This window comes from Phyllostomus hastatus, unplaced genomic scaffold, assembly GCF_019186645.2.
Source record: "Phyllostomus hastatus isolate PE091 unplaced genomic scaffold, TTU_PhHast_1.1 phas_contig_210, whole genome shotgun sequence".
Lineage (NCBI taxonomy): Eukaryota > Metazoa > Chordata > Mammalia > Chiroptera > Phyllostomidae > Phyllostomus > Phyllostomus hastatus.
The window spans coordinates 32,527,483-32,547,754 of NW_025333737.1; the positions used below are offsets into that span (position 1 = coordinate 32,527,483).

A 20,272-nucleotide genomic window follows, 5' to 3' on the forward strand; every position below is an offset into this window, starting at 1 on the left:
TGGCTTTAATAGGCTGCTGGCCACAGGACCGCCACATCAGCGCGTCTGCCGGCTCTGGGGGCGGGAGCTGGTGTCAGCCCTGGTCTAATTGGGCTGCGGAAGGAAGATGGACTACACGGGCGTGATGCTGCCCCAGCGCCTCCACCCGCCTCTCACAGGGGCACCTGCAACTCAGGGAGCCCGGGCTTCAGTGCGGGAGGAGGCCAAGTCTGCGGACTCGAATTGGTCCGCGGTGCTGGGGGAACAGCGGCAGCGCCAGGCCCTCCAGATCAACACACTTTATTATTAAGCACCGACGGCGATGCATGCTCTGCACCGGGAACAGACATAAATAAGACAGTCCCTGCCCTCAACGGGCGTCCAGTCTAGTGAGAGAGACCAGACCAGCGGTTTGGGGCTGATTTACTACACTGCGGACTCAGATAGAACAGGGGGACGGTGGTATCCCAGAGCACCTAGCCCAGCCTGGGGCTTCAGACCGTGCCTGAGCTGGGAGTCAGCCAGTCACAGGAGGGGAGAAAAGGGAAGAGCGTGGTGAAGGCACGGAGGTCAGAAACAGTCCGATGCACGTGGACTACCTACCAAGAGTTCAGGGCTAGGAGTCCGTGGAGGGGAAGGCAGAGAGGGTGGGAGGTGGCGAGCAGGGCGAGGGGAGTGCCGGACAAACGCCGAGGTGGGACAGGGGGTCCTCCCAGAAGGGGCCCGGCCTCTGCCCACCACTGCATCACCCGCAGGGAATCTCACTGTACCCTGGCCAAGGGCGTCAACCTAGGGAAGAGTCGGGTTTGGGGGTGGTAGCCCGTGGTCCAAAATGATCTGCCATGATTCACGAAGGAGGTTTTGCCCACAGTGGGGCGTGTGCTAGAGAGGGTCCAGGCCCAGGGAGCCTCCGGCTTTAAACACTGACGAGGGCCAGACAGACGTTACCCCCGCCCACGTGCAACAGTTTCCCATGATTGCTTCCATGCCTCATCGCGGACACTGTTCCATAGGTGGGCCCAGAGCGAGGGGTCCCGGGGAAGGTGAGAAGGTGGGAAGGAGTATCTACCGACAGCTGTCTCTTGGCCTCAAGAGAGAATGTGCTCCGAGAAAGGGGCAGCCCAGTGCAGGGCTCCAGCCGAGAGAGAGAGAGAGAGAGAGAGAGAGAGAGAGAGAGAGAGAGAGAGAGAGAGAGAAGGAGAAAGAGAGTGTGTTGAGGGGGTGAGTGGAAACGGGAGGCATTCGTCACCTAGCTTCAGCCTCCGAGGACACTGAGGCTGGGGCTCCCTGCCCCGCCCTGCCGTGCCCTGCCCAGCTAGGGGGAAGGCAGGAGGTAGCGGGTGAGCAGGTAGAGGAGGCTGGCGATGCCGGCCAGGCCTGTGAGGACCCCAAGCCGCAGCGGCAGGTACTCCAGAGAGCGCTCCAGCTCGGCGTGCAGAAGGATGACCTGGCGTTTGGTGATGCTCCACTCGCCCGAGTTGTCCAGGACGTGGCGGGCCATGCGGGCTTTGTCCTTCAGGGGCAGCTGCGCGTTGATGCGAGCCTCCGCGTCCTCGCGGTTCAGGTTGTTCCGCCGCATCAGCCGCGCCAGCTGTGTATCCCGGTCACTGCAGACAGGGCAAAAGGGCTCATCAGGTTTTGGACGCCCCAGCCTCCTCCGCCCCAGCAAGTTACAGGGGTGGGCATCCCCTTCTCTCAAACCAATTTAGGGTCCCACAGCAGGGAGGGAAGCCTGCTCCCACCTCACCCTGCTCTTGGAGGCCCCGGTAGCACGACGGGCTCAATGTGCAGGGGAGGCGGGGAGGCTGCAGAAGCCGCTTCCTGCCAGCTGGGAACTGTGCCTGGCCCCCAGACTGGAGACTTCCCAGTTACAGGACGGGAGGGTTTGATCGCCCGGAATCAGCTACACTCTGGATCCCTGGGTGCCTGACCTTTACCCAAAAAGGCCTGTGCCTGTAAGCTGCGTGCTGCCTGCACGCTCCCAGGGGCCCGGGGCCGCCGCATCAGAAACAGATTCCTGGGCCGCAAAGACCCTCTCCTGGCCTCCCCACTCTCACGTTTTAGAGCAAAAGGGTCATGATGAAATGGTGGCTGCTGTGCTTGAGGCCACCAATGAGGAGGGACAGGCAAGCCCCAGGATGCTTCTAGGGGAGCAAGGACTTGAGAACGGGGTCCCCTCGGTCCTGGGACAGGAGAAAGCCCTCCCCGCCCGAACGCTGAGCAACCCCCAGTCTCCCAGTTCCAAAGGAACCTCAAAGGGCGCCCCTTGGGCCCACTCCGGTATCACCGCCCGGGCCCTTCCTCTGGGAACTCCCTGTCCCGTCTACGTCCAGAGGAACTGCCCGCTGCGCTCCAGGACAGGGTCATGTCTAACTTTCCTCCAGCTCCGTGACCACCTAAGCCCCTCAATGGGAACAAGGGGAAAGGGCGGCAGGCGCCACTTTCTGCCATCGGGGCCCCTCTGCTTTGCTGCTGGGCCTGAGATTTCCCAGGTGTACGATGGAACGATAGATCCCTACCACCTGGTCCTCTTTAGGTGTGGCCTACACCTGAGGGACTCCTGGGATGTAAAGACAGACCTTCTAAAGGACAGACATAACCTGAACACCAGCTAGTTCCATTTCAGAACAAAATGCTGCGGAAAATCATTTCTGGCTGGCTAATCAGGGGAGACCTTTCAGAAGAGATGGCATTAGAAACGTGAGTAGGACTTCTGATTCCCTTTGTTACAGCGACAGCGTGCTGTGACGGCCACGGGCCAATCCCTGCCCGGCCGAGACAAGAACTGTCTCCAGCCTTAGGAACACCTCCGGCCTGGGGCTGGGGGAGCGGGCTGAGGGCGGAGGTGGCGCAGGGCTGCCCAAGGGTGCACTCCTCCGAGGGTGCAGCCTCGACCAGAGGGCCTCCGGGCTGCGCAGGCAGAGCGCTCCACCGGCCTTCCTGGGGCTCAGAAACAGGCCCGTGTGGCTGCTTAAAGCTTTGATGCTACTTATGGTAATGAGATTTTTAAAGATTTATTCATTCAAGCCCTGGCTGGCGTAGCTCAGTGGATTGAGTGCGGGCTGCGAACCAAAGTGTCCCAGGTTCGATTCCCAGCCAGGGTACATGCCTGGGTGGCAGGCCATAACCCCCAGCAACCGCACATTGATGTCTGTCTGTCTGTCTGTCTCTCCCTTCCTTCCTTCTCTAAAAATAAATAAAATCTTAAAAAAAAATATTTATTCATTCATTTCTAAGAGAGAGGAGGGGAGGAAGAGAAACATCCACATGTGAGAAAAACATTGATCGGTTGCCTCTCGCATGCCCCCAACCAGGCGGGGACCTGGCCCAAAACCCAGGCATGCGCCCTGACTGGGAATCGAACCAGAGACCTTTCAGTGTGCAGGCTGGCACTCAACCCACTGCAGGACACCAGCCAAGGCGGTAATGAGATTTTTATCAATCGCTTATTCCATAATTAGCACATTCCTCGAAAATACGAATTATCACATTTTGGTCTAATCATGCTTTAGTAAATGCCCCGTGTCATTTCAAAGGCACCGGGGGCAGTGCGCCAGTTACAGGAGCCCACGAGGAGAACCTCACTTCTGTCCAGTGCGGATCCCTTTTATGATGGGCGAATCCTCACTCACTCATGTCTCTGGCATCCCCCTGGAGTCACATACCCACACGTGCCAAAAGTGGGGAGAAAAACAGCAACCAGGACTTTGGCAAAGGTTCTCTGGCTGGTGGGCGGGGCTGGAGGGTCTGCCAGAGAAGGGGCAGATCCACGCAGCCCCACGCACGCATCTGCCGGGAGCCACGGCTCTCTGTGCCCCTGGCCACAGGCGGGCCTCGAGGGAGAGGGCCGGAAGGGGGAGGCGTGGGGTACGGGGGGACCGCAGATGCAGCCTGTTCCCTTCTGTCCTCTCCCCTCCACTCAAGACCCATTTTTCTGTCTGCATCCCTTGTTTCCAACTGCACTCAGACTCTGAAGACTCCAGGGCCAAGAGAATTCCAAGTCTTCACGGAGCGTGCTTGGCCTCAGGTCACAGTCTTTCACAAGCGGGGAACAAAGAACCCTGAGAGGCCGCAGTTTTACACGGAGACACGTGGGGCCGAGCGGGAGCCACAGGAAAGCCTGAATCTCTAGCCAGGCTCGGCAGACTAGGGCAGACTAGGTCGGTGTTTTTCTCTAGTCCTCACCTGAGGGCATTTTTAAATTGATGTGAGAGAGAGAGGAAGGGGAGGGAGGGGGAAGAAGGGGGAGGGAGGGAGAGAGAGGGAGAGAAGGGGAGAAACAGAGAGAAGGGGAGAAAGAGAGAGAGAGAGGGGGAGAGAGAGAGAGAAAGAGAGAGACAGAGGGAGGGGGGAGAGGGGGAGAGGGGGAGAGAGAAATCAAGAAATCGCCCCGACTGGGGCCGGGACCCACGGCCTTTCGGTCTAAGGGATGATGCTCCAACTGAGCCACACCAGGGCCAGACTGGGTTTTATTTTGTTTTAAAGATTTTATTTATTTTTAGAGGGAGGAAAAGAGGGAGAGAAACATTAGTGTGTGGCTGCCCCTTATGCGCCTCCTGCTGGGGACCTGGCCTGCAACCCAGGCATGTGCCCTGACTGGGAATCGAACCTGCGACCCTTTGGTTCGCAGGCAGGCGCTCAGCCCACTGAGCCACACCAGCCAGGGCCCGACTAGGTTTTAAATGACAGTTTATGACGGGGAGCTGGGGGGCAGGGCAGTGCTCAGGGCCCTGTGCGCCCGGGCCCCGTCTCCAGAGCGCCGGAAACCTCCCCTGCACCGTCTCCTGAGAGCCGCCAGCGCCACCTCTGAGCCTGCCGCGCTCGTGGGCGGCACCCGGGGAGCTTCCGGGAGGCAGACACACTGGTCCACGCTCTCACCCCGCTGGGACTGGGACTCATGTGCTCTGACAGTCTGATCCCCCTCTGTCAACCCTGGCTTCTGGTTTGCTCCATGCCCTCGGGGACTCCGAGAACAAAGTCCCTTCCTTAGCTGGGCTCTGACAGTCCCTCCCTGCAACCTTCCGTCCATAGGCGTTGCCAGCGGGAGACCCTGGACAAATTCGGTTACCTCTCCATCGGCCTGCCCCCCAATTTTCCCTTCTCTAGCTCAGGAGTATCAACCAATGACCGGAACACCTCATGTGGAAAGGTAAATTCGGCGAAGTAATAACAAGCGTGGAGCTGCCTGCAAAGCTGAGCAGTGCCAGAGCAGGGAGGGGGACCCAGCGAGTACAACACAGCAGCCCAGGGCAGGGCCGGGCAGGGCATCCGGGGCAGTGCCTCCAACAGCCAGCAGGCGGAGCCCTTCCCAAGCACTAGGGAAGCCTGGGGGTCGTCCCTTTCCACACCTGCACGGGGGCATATCTGGACGGGGCAGAGGGGGTGGTTTCTGCAGGCTCTGGGTGCTGCTGCCCCGACCCCCCCGTGCTTCCTGGCTGCCCTGTGGGGACAGGGCACAGCGGTGCGCGCCCTTTCTCAGGTGCGCGCCTTACTTCAGGGGTGGTCCTCTCCAGCCTGCCCAGCCAGCGAGTGCCGCTCACTCACCAGTAGACGACCACCGTGTGCTTCATGTATTTAAGCAGTTTCTTGGTCTCAAACAGCAGGGGGATATCCAGAATCACGTAGCGGTACCCTGGGGAAAAGCCGGGAAAGCCACAAGGTCAAGTCTGTGAGTGCAGTGAGGACTTAATCATGTGTTGGGCACGGGAGCAGAGTCGAGGCCACTGTCCCCACCCACTGAAAGCTCCCAGCGGAGGGGCAGACCTCCCCAGGGTAGGTGTGATTCCAACGCCAGGCAGAGGAGATTGCTGCAGAAAGCCCTGTTGGACTGGAGGAGCAGGTCAGGCCTTGTACAAGAAATGTCATTTCTACCGGCCTTGCAAGGCAGGCAGGCAGGACTCCTGACACCTGAAAACGAGTGGGTGAAAGGCAGGGTTTCAGGAACGGGGACCGGCGAGGTCCTACCGCTCTGGCTGAAGTGGGGGCCCTGGGCAGTGTGAGGTGAAACTGGTGAGCTGGGCAGGGGAGGCACAGAGCACTGAGTTCACCTTGACCTTGAACCCAAAGAGTTATTTCTTTCTTTTCTTTTAATTAGTTAATTTTTAGAGAGAGAGAGAGAAACATCAATGTGTGGTTGCCTCCCACGCATCCCCCCACTGGGGACCTGGCCCACAACCCAGGCACGTGCCCTAAGAATCGAACCGGCGACCCTTTGGTTTGCAGTCCGGCACTCAATCCACTGAGTCACCCAGCTAGGGCGAGAGTTGTTATTTCTGAGCAGGGGAATGACACAGCCCAAACTGTAGGAGACTGAGAAGAGTTTCCAGGAGTGAGGGCCCTTTCTGCCCTACCGCACCCACCTTTGCTTAAAAAAAAAAAAAAAAAAAGTCTCTCTCAAGAGCCAGTCCAAGCCCAAGCCCGACTCCCTGCTGGAGAAGAGTCCCGTTGGGCTGTCTGCACCAGCTCTCCACGAGGGGCTCCCATGGGTGGCAGCGGCAGCCGCAGCCCCAGCAGGAAAGCGCTGCTGCTTGGACAAGTGTGGGGGTGCCGTGGTCAGCATGACCGATACCAAACCACACTGGGGTCAGAGCGCTGGCCGCCCCCGCACGCGCTGTGAGCGGGCACATCCCTGGGCGGCCCGCCCGGGACTGCCGTGGGCCCCGCTCCCGGTTCCCTGACTGCCGGCGACCCCGAGCAGGTGCAGCCAGGCCGGCGGGGTCCCGGAGCAGGAGGAGGAAGGAGCGAGCGCCGCCCACGCCCAGGGACCCTGCCGGTCTGGCCTGGGTGGTGTCCACTGCCAACTCTCGGCCGCAGACCCAGACACACACGACACCGGCTCCAAGAGAGTCCCAGTGGAACGGGTGCCCTCGGTGATGCGGGGAACAGAGGTGCCAGCCCGAGCGGCGGGGTCCCCTGCTCCCCAGAACCTGTCGCCGAGGAAGCCTTCCGCTGAGCGAGGGGTCGAGAGAATGCGCCCTGACGACAACGACGACGGGCCTGGGCTTGCGGCCCCCATGTTCTCACCTGTGACTCGGGCCCCTGACAAGCCCCCTCCGTGCGAGTGAGGGCAAGGACTGCCTGCTGCCCAGGAGCACGGGTGGGGGGGGGGGGGACACGGACGGGACTGCATGGGTGAAGCCGGGCAGCCCACGCGCCGCCCCTCGCCCAGACCCTCACTAGGTGCTCCGTAAACGACGGTCGTTATTGCTGCTGGTCCCCGAGGAGGGAGCCTGCAGTGCCGGCACCCCTGCTCCCCCCACCCCCCCCAAACTCGGCGGTGCAGGGGCCAGGGCCGCATCCTCCCGGGGCCGCTTATCTCTCCTCCCGGCTCCGCTCCCGCCCCCTCCTCTGCCCTCACTGTCCTTTCTCCCGGCCCCTCTCGGGAGCCCGTGGCCAGCTCTTTGGTTCACCGGCAAAGGGTATTCGGCTGTCACATTCCTCCTGCCTGATAAGCTCTGCCAACTATCCCGACTCTATTAAGACATCCGTCTGCCTACACAGAGACCTCCCCAACAGCTGGTGATCTTATCTGACGTTTGATTATACCGACTCTGACAGTTGTATTTGTTCCAGTCATCAGGGAGAAACTGGGATTGTGGAAGCCACAGCTGTCGCCCCCATTTTTCACCTTATCGAGCTGAAAAGAGCTTGCTGGCTTTTATTTAAGTGGCGGTGGCTGGAGAGAGGGGAGGCTGGGCGGGCGACACTGCGGGAGAACTTTGGAGCGGTGACATTATCTGATGTTTAATTTCATACCGGGAGAGCCACGGTCGCCTCGAAGCCCTGCAGAGGTGCTTGCCGCTGGCCTGGGAGTGCGTGCGAAAGGGCGGGAGTGGAAGGCAGAAGGCTCTGCTCCCGGGCGGGCGGGGGGCAGGAGGGGCTTCTGGCACAGATACAAGGGGCAGGACAAAGGAGGAATCTACACTCTCCTTGAGGGAGGGAGCCCTGGGGAGGGAGGGAGCCCGGAGGCGCGGTGCTGAGACGCAGAGGAAAGCGTCCGGCAGGGAGGGTGCCTGGAGCCAGCCTCCACCCTGGCCAGAGCTGGGGGGAGGGGGGAGGGGGAAGGGGGGTCCCCGCATCATGGATGTCTATCAAGTCACCTCTCTCCATCTGGCGGAAGGGTCTGGCCAGAGCGGGTGGGGTTCCCCACTCTCTCTCTGAGAGCTTGGCACCCGAGGAAATAGGGGGTTTGGCCAGGACCGCAGAGCAAAAGCCCGAAGAAAGCCCAGAAGCCGTGCTCGTCCCCCCCCAGCAAGGAGAGGCTCAGCATCAGAGCGGAAGGAGGGGAGGCGAGCAGCCGGGCCTTCCATTCTGAGGCCCGGGCCGGAGGCCGCGCACACCCAAGGCTGCAGGGGCCCTCGGCCGGCCTCCCACCGGGCCCAGGCCACTGCCCTCCCCCAACCACTGCGGTGACGGGCCCCGTCATGGACAGTGACAGGTCAGCCCTGCCCAACGCCGTCCCGAGGAACAGGACCTGGACTGTGGCGCACGGCTTGGGAAGGGCAATGGCTGCAGAAGGTTCCTGCCAACTGACCGCAGACCCCAGCTGTTCACACTCTCCCCTTCGTGCAGCCCCGGCAAGGCCCCTGGCTGCCCCTGCGCGAGCCAGGCTGACTCCCCACTGAGCCCTGTCCGCGAACTCACCGTCCTGGGCGGCTCGACCAGCCAGACATGACTCTGACTGTGGTCTCTAGGTGTGGGGTGACGGACACTCACTGACGCGGACTCTCAGTCCCCCGACAATTCTGCAAGGCTGGCATTAGCAGCCTCACTACGCACGTGGGGACACGGACAGAGGGGTCTGGTGCCTGACGAGGTCCAAGAGTGAGAAGCTGTGAGGGCCAGGCCACAAACTCAGGTCCTGCAACCCCGTTCCCTACCAGCTGTTATCACTCCCACCCCTACTAGGAAAAGCACCTTACTTCCTGAGGATCACGGCCCAAAAGCCTCAAGTGTCTGTTCTCAATAAACTGTCAACCTCCTTGAAGAGTTGAGTGATACGTGCTTCTTTCTCTTGGGGCTGGTGAGACTCTGCGTGGGGGTGGGGGCAGGGGCCAACGAACCGTGTGAACTCTGTAGCCTGGCTGCCCAGCTCCCCGTCCACCCCCCGCCGGCCGTTCGGCAGAGAAGGGCCCTGGCCCTGGAAGGAGAGGGCTTTGCCCACCCCCGTCTTACCCCGAAGGAAGTACTTGAAGGTCTCCTTCATCATTTCCTTGCGGATCTCAGGGTGGGTGATGGTGTTGAGCAGATGTCGCCGGTCAGGCTGGTTAAATATCAGGTCCCCCAGGACCTTGCGGTTAATGTCACCGTTCTCCAGCAAGACCTCGGTGCCGAAGGCCTCCACGATGCGCCGGTGGGCGAGGCATCCCGGCTGGACAACTGTGGCGTGAGGAGGAGGCCGGGTCACTCTGCAGCCTCCCGGCCGGCCAGAGGACCCCAAGGGACTAGAAGCAAAAGGACAGAGGGACCCAGGGGCGCTCCTCTCAGTTGAAACGGAAATGGAACGAGGGGAGGGGAGGGGAAGCGGTTCAGGAAGAGAGCAGAGCGCACAGAGCCCCTCCCGTCGGTCATGGGGTGAAGTGAAGGAGGGAGACGTCGAATGGGAGGCGGCAGCAAAGAGCTGGACAGGCACGGGGCCGGGGGCATCAGACAGGGCGCAAAGGAAAGCCTTCCCACGCTCTGGGGCCTCGGGAGGCCTCACGAAAGCGGGGGAGTGGCCTCCTCTTCCTCGGGGAGACCTTAGAAAAGGAAGCACGGGCAGCCGCACACCCAAGCCCACGGCCTGACACCCCCCCCCCCCGACTGACCTTGCCGGGCGATGACGTCGACGTCGACCACCGCGCACCCCAGCTGCTGGAACACCTGGATCACGGAGCTCTTGCCTGAGGCGATGCCCCCCGTCAGGCCCACCAGGAACATCTTCCCAGGGAAAGGTGGTCAGGGAGACGGAGACCCAAAAGTTGGACAGTCCCTGGAGCAGGGCGGGCTCAGCCAACCAGGACGGGCCGCCGCAGGAACGCCAGGAGGACCTGCCGGTCGGACAAGAGCAGGCCCGATCAGTGCTGGGGAGTAAGGCAGAGGAAGGGCAGGGAGGCGGCACGGCCGGGCGGTCAAGGCCAGAGCCTGGGGAGCGCTGGGTCCATCCTGGAACAGAACACTCTCTCAGGAAAGGCCTCCAGCATTCTTTTAGAAACACCCATGCTGCCCTGGCCAGTGTGGCTCAGTGGATTCAGTGCCGGCCTGCAAACCACATGTCACCGGTTCGATTCCCAGTCAGGGCACATGCCTGGGTCACGGGCCAGGTCCCCAGTTGGGGGTGCGTGAGAGGCAACTGGTTAATGTTTCTCTCTCTCTTTTCCTTCCTTCCCCCTCTCTACAAATAAAATGTTAAAAAAAAAGATTTAATGTATTTATTTCAGACAGAGGGGAAAGCAGAGAGAAGGAGAGGAAGAGAAACAAAGTATGTGGTTGCCTCTTGCGCCTCAGACTGGAGACCTGGCCTGGCCCCCAACACAGGCATGAGCCCAACCGGGGAGTCTGGCTCACAGGCCAGCGCTCAATCCACTGAGCCACACGAGCCAGGGAAAATAAGTAAAATGTTAAAAAAGAAAAAACAAACAAAAAAAACCCCACTCGTAAAGAAGGCACACTAAGGCAGCCGGAACTCAGCAAGGTGCTGAGGAGGCAGAAGAGGTAAGGTGCCGTAAAGCAGAGCGTGCTTTCAGGAGGAGGCAGGAACGGACGCGGGCACGCTTCCATAGCAAGGGGACACCTGTCCCTCTGGTGAACCCGAGGCACTTTCCAGATGCCCACGGAAGCCACTCGCCCTCGCCAGCCTCCACGTCCTAGTGCGGGACACGGAGGCCCACAGGAAGACACGGCCTGCCCGGCCCACCGACGACCGGCATTAGGACTGAGCGGCTCGTCTTGAACAAGACGAGTAATCCCCCCCTCGTCAACCCAGAAGCGGGTCAGATGGGAGCCGAAATAGCTGGGGCGGGGTAGGCAGGGGGAACTCTGAGCCTGGTGCAACTTGTGGTTCTTGGACGGCGGCAGCAGCACAGCACAAAAGTCAGGTGCACACAGGTCAGGCGTACAAAGGTCAGGCACACGGACCTCTTCAAAGCCAGCTCCCCACTCACATGCTGTGCAACCCCAGGCAAGTCACCTCCTCTCCAAATCTCACTTTTCTCATCCTTAAGATGGGGATGACTGAATCTGCCTCATTCACAGGCTGTTGTGCAGACAGAGTGGGAAAATGCCCATGAAGTTCTTGGTGCACTGCCTGACCCAGCAAGGGAAGTGAGGGTGGAGGTAGGGGTGGAAGGAGGGAGCAGTCAGATTGCAAGAGAAAAAGATTTTTATGAAGTTATGTCCCCATTCCTGAAACCGAGACTATCCAACAGATTTTCTTTTCAACTCAGGTTGCATTACCTGGAGTAAACAGGGTTAGCATATCTTGAACTTTGCTCCCAGACTGAAAGAAATTTAAATGGAAGGCCAGGTCTTCCCATCCTTCCTCCGGCATCAAACCACGTCTCCAGGAGCTTGAAATCTGCCACAGGACCTTGTTGTCATCGTTGTTGCTAAGGAGCAGGTTTACTGTCCTAAACTACACTCTTCTAGAGCTCACACTGACATGACTTTGCTCCCGAGGCCACACCAAATGACGGGGGGAGGCAGCGGTTCAGATGTGAGCTGAGTGGATGGGTGGCCTAGAGCAGCGGAGGGACCACCCCTCAAGGTTTGGACTTGCCCAAGCTCATTCTCACCCGGGGAAGCCGGGGGCGGAGTGGGGAAAATATCCATCGGCTTCACCGTCCAAACAGAGACACCTAACTAAGTTATTAGCCCATTTACAAAGCACGGCTTCTTGCTCTGAGACTGGAGGCATCCCCAGGTGGTCCCCCCACTCCAGCTTAAAAAAAAGGAAGAGTTAAGGATAGGGTTCATCTGTCCAAAAGAAAAAATCATCTACTCTGCTGAAGTTTGCCATGGAGAAATCAGCAACAGTGTATTTGTTTATTTATTTATTATTTAAATTGATTTGAGGGAGGGGGAAGGGGGAGGGAGAGGAGGGGAGAGAGGGAGAGAGAAACACTGACTTATTGTTTCATTCATTTGTTGGTTCCTGTACTATCCTGACCAGGATTCAAACCTGCAACCCTTGAGCATCAGGACAACGCTCCAACCAGCTAAGCTACACGGCCAGGGTCTCTAGCAACAGAACTTTTCATTCCAGCTCCTTCCTGCTGTCTCCACATCAACGAGTCTGCTGCTACTCTTTTGCTGAGGCCCAATCTGGAACAACGGGAGTGGGACTTGAGAACAGGGTGTAAAGGGGCAAAGGCCAGTCCTCGTCCGGGCCCCAACCTCTCAACAGGGAAAGCAGGGCACTGTCACGGGCCCGTGGGGCTTTGCTAGAGTTGGCTGACAGGGCCTGGGGGGCCGTGTGGCTAAGACGTCACCCCCTGCCCACCCCCGGGACCAGGACACTCTCGAGACCTGCTGAGCCAGAACCCTGCGGATGGAGGCGCTCAGGCAGTTGTGCCACGACCACGGCTTGGGGCCGACTCCAACTCTTCCCTCACGGCAGCAGCGCTGCAGCTCGGAGAGGGGAAGGCACTTGGCCGGAGTCGCGGCTGTGAGCGGGGCCTGGATGGAATATAAGGCCCCCAACTCCGAGTCTAGACCCTGCCTTTCTGCACTGGGGAATGAAAACTAATTTACCTTTAGAACAGGACAAATAGGACAGGCAAATCAGTTCAGAGCCCAAGGAAAACGATCCTTGAGCACAACGGGATCCCCCAGCAGAACAAAGGTGGGGTCCCCCCGCAGGAGCAAACAGGGCACGGAGGAAAATCCAGGCTCAGTGCTGCCCCAGGCTCCGGGGGTAACCTAATGCGTGTCTTCCCTTCCGTGCGCCCTGCACGACCACCTGCGGACACAGACCAACAGCTGCTTGGCCTCCGCCGGGAGGGCCAAGGGGACGGAGCAGCACGGGTCCAGGGAGGCCCAGGGCCCCTGCTCACAGCGGCTGGACAAGCAACAGCTGCTCCCGTCCAGCAAGCCCTCCATAGCTCATTCCCTCCCCCACCTGCTGACCGAGCTCCTCTGGGCTTCGCAGCACGATGCCAGGGACCTCCCGAGCAATCGAAGGACGACACAGGTCTCGCCCCTCAACGGAACTGGAGAGACAGGCAGTAACAAGTGAAACCCGCTGACAGGTGAGCAAGAGGAGTCACCTGGTACTATTCCCGGGCCCGGGGGTGTGTGTGTGGTTTGTCCACCGATCTGCCCAGGAGGGAGCTACCACCAGCAAGAGCCCGGTGTCCCTCATAGCTTACCAAGAAGAAAACAAAGGCTTAGGTTCCAAGCTGCCTCCAAGCCCCACCCTACCCTGTCCCCACAGCTCCTCCCGAGGCACCCGTGGAGAGGTGGCCGCCTCTGCTAACCTTCCACGACCCTTTTCCTGCTCGGGCTCGAAAATCATCTCTCCAGAATCTGTTCCCTTCTCCTCGTTCTACCGCCATTTCCACACAGGCACTCCTATGCCCGGCTCTGATCTGAGCCTAGGAAACTCCAGAAAAGGTTCAGAAGCTCAGGCTGCGCCCCGGCCCACCGAATCCGAATCTAGGGTGGGACCTCGCACCCCAGCCAGCCAAGCACCGGAACCCCTGCTAAAAGGGGAAGTCATGGGCTGGAAGTGGAGAGACCTGGGTCCCAGTCTCTGAACTGGGCCACAGAGCTTCCTGCAGGACGTGGCCTCCCCAGCCTGGCCCAGGGTGGCAAGGTTGGGGTGAGCTGAGCCCCAAACATCTGCCCTTCTCTGAGCCTTGGTCTCCGCACCCATAAGCGAGGGAGGGACTGGACTTCCAGGGCTAATACCAGCATCAGCTCCTAGGGGAGGTAGAGTCACACTGGTGCCCTCTTTCTTGGAAAGTGCTCTTCCCAGAGCAATCAACAAGTGCTCGCTGGAGTAACCAAAGAATGGCATGGCCTTGGGGGCCCAGGAATCTCCCCACCAGCACCCAAAGGTGTTCAGAGAACTGGCTTGGCTGCGGGAGGAAGGACAACACCGAGCCCCGTGGTCAGAAAGAAAAGCTGATGCCCGGCGCAAGAAGAATGGCAGCCGTATTCCAGAGCCCTCCCCAGGCCTGGGATTCATCGGCCAAGCTGGGGCTCCAACCCCAGGGAGCCACGTGCAGTCCTTTCTCTCCCCTCATTCTCCACGTGCGGGGAGGGGCAGCAGGGCGCAAAGAAAGGGAAGGACTGGAGCCAGAAGCAGCATCTAGACTGTGAAGCTGGGCCCTCTGAATGAGCCCCTCCAAACTGCCTTTCGGGTTTCACCCCTTGGGCCCCAACAGCCTGGAGGAGACAAAGAAAACCCTTTCAGGGAAGAATGGTCTTTCTTAGAATCTCCCCTGGCCATGTTTCTTAGGGGAAAGCAAGAGTGGACGTGCCACGGGCTTCCAGACAAGCGCCCTGCCGCGCACCGTCTGCGGAGATCTACCCGCTAAGCGGAGCCACCAGCACCTCACGCCCCGCCCTCTGCAGTCTCCTGTGCCCTGACCCCCGGTCCCTGCCTGTTTCTCCCAAGGCAGCCGTGGTCTGGGCTTAAAGGACACCTGATCACGTCCCTCTCCTACGTAAAACCTTCACTGCGTTCTTCCTCCTCCACCTAGCCCCTCCCGGAGGTCTCTGGGCCCCACGTGACATGCCCTAAATCACTCCTGTGCTTGTCATGCACCTGCCTTCTGTCCCTGAAGGGGCAGGCTCTTTCGTCCCCCAGAGCCCCCTGCCCCCCACACTCACCATCCGGCTAACTCGCTTCGTTCCTTCCACCTGTCCGGCCCCAGAAACTGTTCAAAACAAGAGCGCCCGCCCCCCACAAAGCTTCTACCCTTCCGCCCAGGAGGGGTGGGAGGTGGTGCTAATGTGCGGGGGAGGGGAGGGGATGGGCGCCTCAGACGAGGGACAGGGGTCGCTCTCTGAGTGAGGCCCTAGAAGCGGCAGCGAGCAAGCCACGGCCCCTTCCAGGGCAGCCGCATCCTCCCTCCCTCCCGCCCAGACCAGGCCCCGACACCTCCCACCTCCTTTCTTTCCCGGGCACCCATCAGACTTTGCACACTGATAATACTTGTGTCACCGTTTCCAACACGGTGTATAAAACCAGCTCCGCGAGGCCACGAGCTGTGTCTGTTCTGCACCCCTTTGTCTCCAGCACCCAGCACAGCGTCCGCCGTCTGTGTGCCGCCTACCAGGTGAGAGACACTGGTTACGTTACCGCGCCTTTCTGCAGTTCAGGCTCTTCATCTGGGAGACGGAGCTCATGGCACCTACTCTCGGCTGCCGTGAAAAATAAATGGGTTAATACACGCCAAGTGCCTAGAACGGCACCTGGCACACTCTAAGCACTCAACCAATGTTCCCCATTAGCTCCGAGAGGGTGTTTGAGAACTACGGTAGAACGAATGACGGATGCCCAAGGAAGGAGAAGGGAAACACCTGGGTCACGTTCTCCTCTCCGGGGCACAGGGGAGGCCGGAAGCAAACCCCCGGCCTGCTCCTTCTCCCTGCAGTCCGGGCTGCTCGCTGCCAGTGAGTCCCTCCTGGGGGGCAGGGAAGGGAACCACACACAGAACCAGAACAAGGAATCAGCATTTGAATGGATCCTCTTTCTTTGCCCTCTTGGGACTTAGGTTGGAAGTGGTTCTGTGGCTTTGCACCCCCCGCAGCAGCACACACCTGTGGGCGCAGGAGCCGGGCCTGGCTCCCTCATTAGCCGGCGGCTGCCCTTCCTCCTCCTCCACGGCCTCTCAGGATCTCATACTGGGCACGTCTGACCAGCCCAGTGCTTCTCCTCTGAACTGCACTCCAAATGGGGGAGGTAGCCATTTTGCGCCAATGATCAATATAATCATTCATGAACAGAGTCACTCCCTGCCTTGGGACCCAATTATTTTCTTGTGGAAGCAGTGGTTGCAAAAATATATTGTTTTCCAGTTAACTAGTAAGCGCTATTTTTAGCTATGATCTCCCCACTCCTAATCCTGTATTATTGGTGAGAGGCTGCTGTTTAAACCCACGACCACGTCCCCTCGTCTGCTAAGTTTATTAAAAGTCACCCCCCTCTCCAGACTGCCCATTACTCGAAGGTGCTGGCAGGCAGTCTTCCTCTCCCTTCTCCCCTTGCCCACAGAGGGGCAGGGGAGGGACAGGTCTTTCTTCTGGAGCCCTCGGCGAGCACACACCAGCACGCCAGGGAGTGCTCGCAGGTGAGCGGGGAGGCTCACTGGCCGGACTACTATGCTACTATGCTGGCAGCATCAATACCGCAAAAGGGTCAAAGGGAATGCCATCTCTCAGGAGCTCTGAAGCCATCATCGGGGCCTTGGCTGCCACCTCAGCTCCATCCCTTGGACAGCCGTATGGCCTTGGGCAGCATGCCAGCACTGTGGGCTTCCGTGAACGTGCGTGTAAGATGGGATCAACCGTGACTACTCGCAGGGGTTTTGTCCAGAGCAAATGAGGTAACACACGTAACGGTCCCCTCATCTTCTGCAGCTCAGTGTGTGGTCGGTCTCTGAAGTCAACTCCATTTCCCCAAGTAACACCTCCATCCTTTCAATTGCTCAGGCCAAAAATGTGCGTGTCCTCCCGGCTCCTCCCTCAAACCCATCAGTGCCCCCGCCAGCTCTGCTCCCACCTTCACAACCAGGTCGGGCTGCCAGCCTGGTGCCACCTACCACTGCCATCTCGCTCCTGGATTGCTGCAGTAGCCTCTGCTCCCAACAGTTTGTTCATAAAACAGCAGCTGAGCTACTGTGACCCTTTAAAAAGGCAAGTCTGATCATGTGACTGCTATGCTCAAATCCCTCCAGTGGGTCCCCTATCATCACTCGGAGCACAAGCTAAGTCCTTCCAAGGTCCTATGGGGGCTTCGTGACAGCCGTGGGGACTTCCTCTGCAGGCATCTCCCGCCACTCTCCCCCTCCAGCGTGCCCCTCCTGACGCGCCAGCCGCCTTACTGCTCCCTGACCGTGCTGGTGCACGCCCACCTTGGGCCTGTGGACACGCTGTTCCCTCCGCGTGGAAAGCCCTTCCCCCAGGGGCCTGCGTGGCCAACCCCCTCCTGTGCCCCACTGTCACCACACCAGAGACTGTCCTGAACATATCAAACAGCACCCCCACTTTTCTCCTTTCTCCTTGTGTTCCACTTTTCCTCACAGCACCTCAGTTCCCCTCTGCCCAACACACTGAGCACCTGCACTTATTTACTGGAATCGGCCTCTCTCCCCAGAACCCGGGCACAGCTGCAGCCAAGGTGCTCAAAACAGGGCCTGCAAGTAGCAAGCCCTCGAAAGACCTGTTGAATACGTAAAGCCTGGAGCAAAATTTCCAGCTAATAGGTAGGCAGGAACTCAACATTCATTATTTTAATATATGGTTAGAAAACCCACTATGAGAATCGCAAAATCTTTTCACATCACTTCCCACCCACGCCTCCCTGGGCTGACAGTATCCTGGGCTCACAGATAAGGAAACTGAGGCAGAGTGCCTGGGAAGGTATACTTCCCACCAGGCAGGAACCAGAACAGCCACGCACGGAGTGCTCTCCATGTGTCGGGGACGTCCTTGACGCCACCTAATCAACAGAACCACCAATGAAGCCAGTTCTTCGATGTATTCCCATTCTAAAAGTGAAGAGACGCAAGTTCAAAGAAGTTAGGGATTTGCCCACAGTAGTTCCAGGTGGCCCTCATACCGGGGAATGAGAAGCCGGGATGCACTGAGATGTTGCAAGGGGCACAAATGCACAGCTTAAAAGGAATCAATTTCAACTCAGTTCCACACCTTCTTCCTATGGGAACAGACCAGCCATGGTTTTTGCCTGTAGGCTCTCCTTTCCCAGGCTCCCCATTCCTACTTACCCACCTCCTGCTGCTTCCAAAAAAAGGGGGGGGGGACATAACTACCCCCCCTAGGGCAAATCTTACTAAGGTGCTTTGTCCCACTGTGCAAAATACCCCTGGCCCCACACAGGGACAATTCAAAACATCAGTATTCAGGCAGAGACTGTGACTGCCTAGAGTGACGATGTCATAAATCCTCCTGCTGAGTCAGGTGGTTTCCAAACCTTTGCTTTCAATCAAGTTAAAGGAGGACCTAAAAACTGCCAGCTGACAAGTTGTTAATAAATGATTTCAATGATAGATCACTGTGATTTTTCTGGCCCATAACTCAGAAGGTGTCCAAAGAATTGAGTAATACTGCCACGGCAAAATGCCTTTAATTCCTGTGTATTTATTTACATGAACCAACTTTGTCTATGTGTACAGCTACAGAGTAAAAAAGTGGTGCTGATTCCAGCAAATACATACGCGTGAATGCGTGAACTAAAACAAGAAGTTCCACTCAGCGTAGGAAGAGAAGCATTTCATAGAAAACTTTTTATGCTTAAAAATGATCAAAACTAGTAATAGATTTGTTTTGATCAACTGTGTATTTTAAATTCTAAAACTCAATCTCAAGGAATATGTTTGCTATGACCACAACACAATTTTCAAAAATGTTTTAATTTTTGTAAGTATTTGTGTTGCAGATTAGTAGGGCGACAAATGAAAGGCTTTCAAGCCTAAAATCTATTCTACTAGAAAATATTCTATGGAGGAAATAAAGTGGAAATATGAGTTCAAGGGTGAAAAAGGAACAATGTAAACCTTCAAATGTTAAATAAAAACTGATCCATGGATTCCCCCCCCCTCCCAAAGAATGAGGGAAATCAAATCACTCTGGTGTTTAGGTTCCACTGAAGATTCCTGATGTAACAGTTCTATTTTTCAAATGTCAATATTTACAATTAACTGCAAGTCATGTCCTTTACAACTACTGAAACCTTCAGAGAAAAATTTTAGCTACCTAGAAAGGTGTAAGCGGGTAGTTTTCAAAACAAAGTCAAGTCCCCACCCCACCCCAGCATGCCTGCCTTCAGCTGTGAGCCCTAATATTTTCTTCTAATGGTCCAGGCAGAGAAAGGCTCTGAACCCTGGAAACATTGTATCCAAGGCAAATTCCGACTGCTCTAGATAGAAGAGGATTTGGTGGGAATTCAGGGCCCTGCTAAGATAAAACCACCCAAACTGGCCTGTCCACTTTCTCTTCATCTGCCGGCTCTCTCCAGCACTCCACCGGTTTTCCGGCCTGGGCTTGCAATCGCCAAATCAATCTGATTTGTTTACGTAAAATCAGCCCCCCCATCCCATATTCAAAGTCTCCCATTTCCTGAAGTTTAAAACTAGGACTTAATGTGAACATTAATTTGGGTGATGATTTCCCCATAAGTGGCCATAAGTGAGGTAGAAAGAAAAATATTTTAAAACTTCATGAACAAAGTCAACGCAAAAAAAAAAAAAAAAAAAAGTCCACGCCAGAGGTGCTAACGCCTCCATTCGGGAAGCTGGGAAAGGACGAGAGGCTGGCGGTTTGGCCGCCCTCTTCCTAGTCGCCAAGGGCGGGGGGGGTCTTCACTAAAACTTTGCAAGCAGTCTAGCCTGGGGGGGGCGGGAAGCGGAGGGGAGCCCGTTCTAAGAGCGAAGATGACCACTCAGCAAAACAGCACAGAACTTTGCATCCATGTGAACATTACCCGGAGACAGGTATCATTCTCATTTTTTTCAGATGAGTAAATTCAGAGTCGGAATGGTGCCCAAAGTCAGAGAACGGGGAAGGGCAGAGACTGGATTCAAAAATCAAGTTTAGGAATGACCAGAAAGCTCTACAATAAAATGGCTCTGGTCTGAAACTGGGTTTGAACCCACGTTTTGCGCCTCTTTCTGCTTGTAAACCTTTCTCCGCAGCTGTGAAACAGGGAAAAATAACACCCTGCTTAGCAGGGTTGCTGCTGTCAAGGCGGTGAGCCGTAGATGTAAAAGAGATCCAATGGCTGCTACATAGTAGGTGCTCAATAAATTGTAACCAAGGCTTGAAAAAAAAGGCGCGTACTCTAGACCCCACCACGACTGGGGCGCCCAGGGCCCGGCCCAGCAGCGGGACGCAGGCCAAGCGCGGGAGAAAACAAAGCAACCCCCGGGGCCGCCCGCCGGCCCGCCCACTTCCCGGGGCTCGGGCGCTATCACCCACACGCCCACGCGGCGCGCTACCTACCCGGGGCCTCTGACCCGACCTGGGCCGCCGCCGCTCTTCCAATCTTAGGAACGCTTACTGAATGACTACCGTGGGCAGGCGGGGCTTCGGGAGCACGCGCACCGGAAGTCCTGTCGGCGGAAGGGGC

The 20,272-nt window shown here is 57.8% G+C and overlaps 1 protein-coding gene across 2 annotated transcripts in view; it reads right to left on the reverse strand.

Annotated features, from left to right (window-relative positions):
* Positions 1–260: 260 nt before the first annotated feature.
* The window catches only part of DCAKD (dephospho-CoA kinase domain containing), a 28,240-nt gene continuing 8,228 nt past the window's right edge, over positions 261–20,272 (reverse strand). The window contains exons 1-5 of one of the 2 annotated variants that reach the window (XM_045836953.1): positions 20,146–20,258; positions 9,786–10,007; positions 9,154–9,357; positions 5,524–5,611; positions 261–1,586 (exon numbers count right to left, since the gene is read on the reverse strand). In XM_045836953.1, coding sequence (XP_045692909.1) covers positions 1,295–1,586; positions 5,524–5,611; positions 9,154–9,357; positions 9,786–9,897 — 696 coding nt within the window. In that variant the 5' untranslated portion in view covers positions 9,898–10,007; positions 20,146–20,258 and the 3' untranslated portion in view covers positions 261–1,294. Of the gene's footprint in view, positions 1,587–5,523; positions 5,612–9,153; positions 9,358–9,785; positions 10,008–20,145; positions 20,259–20,272 lie in introns of those variants that run through there. The other variant, XM_045836952.1, reaches the window with a different exon arrangement.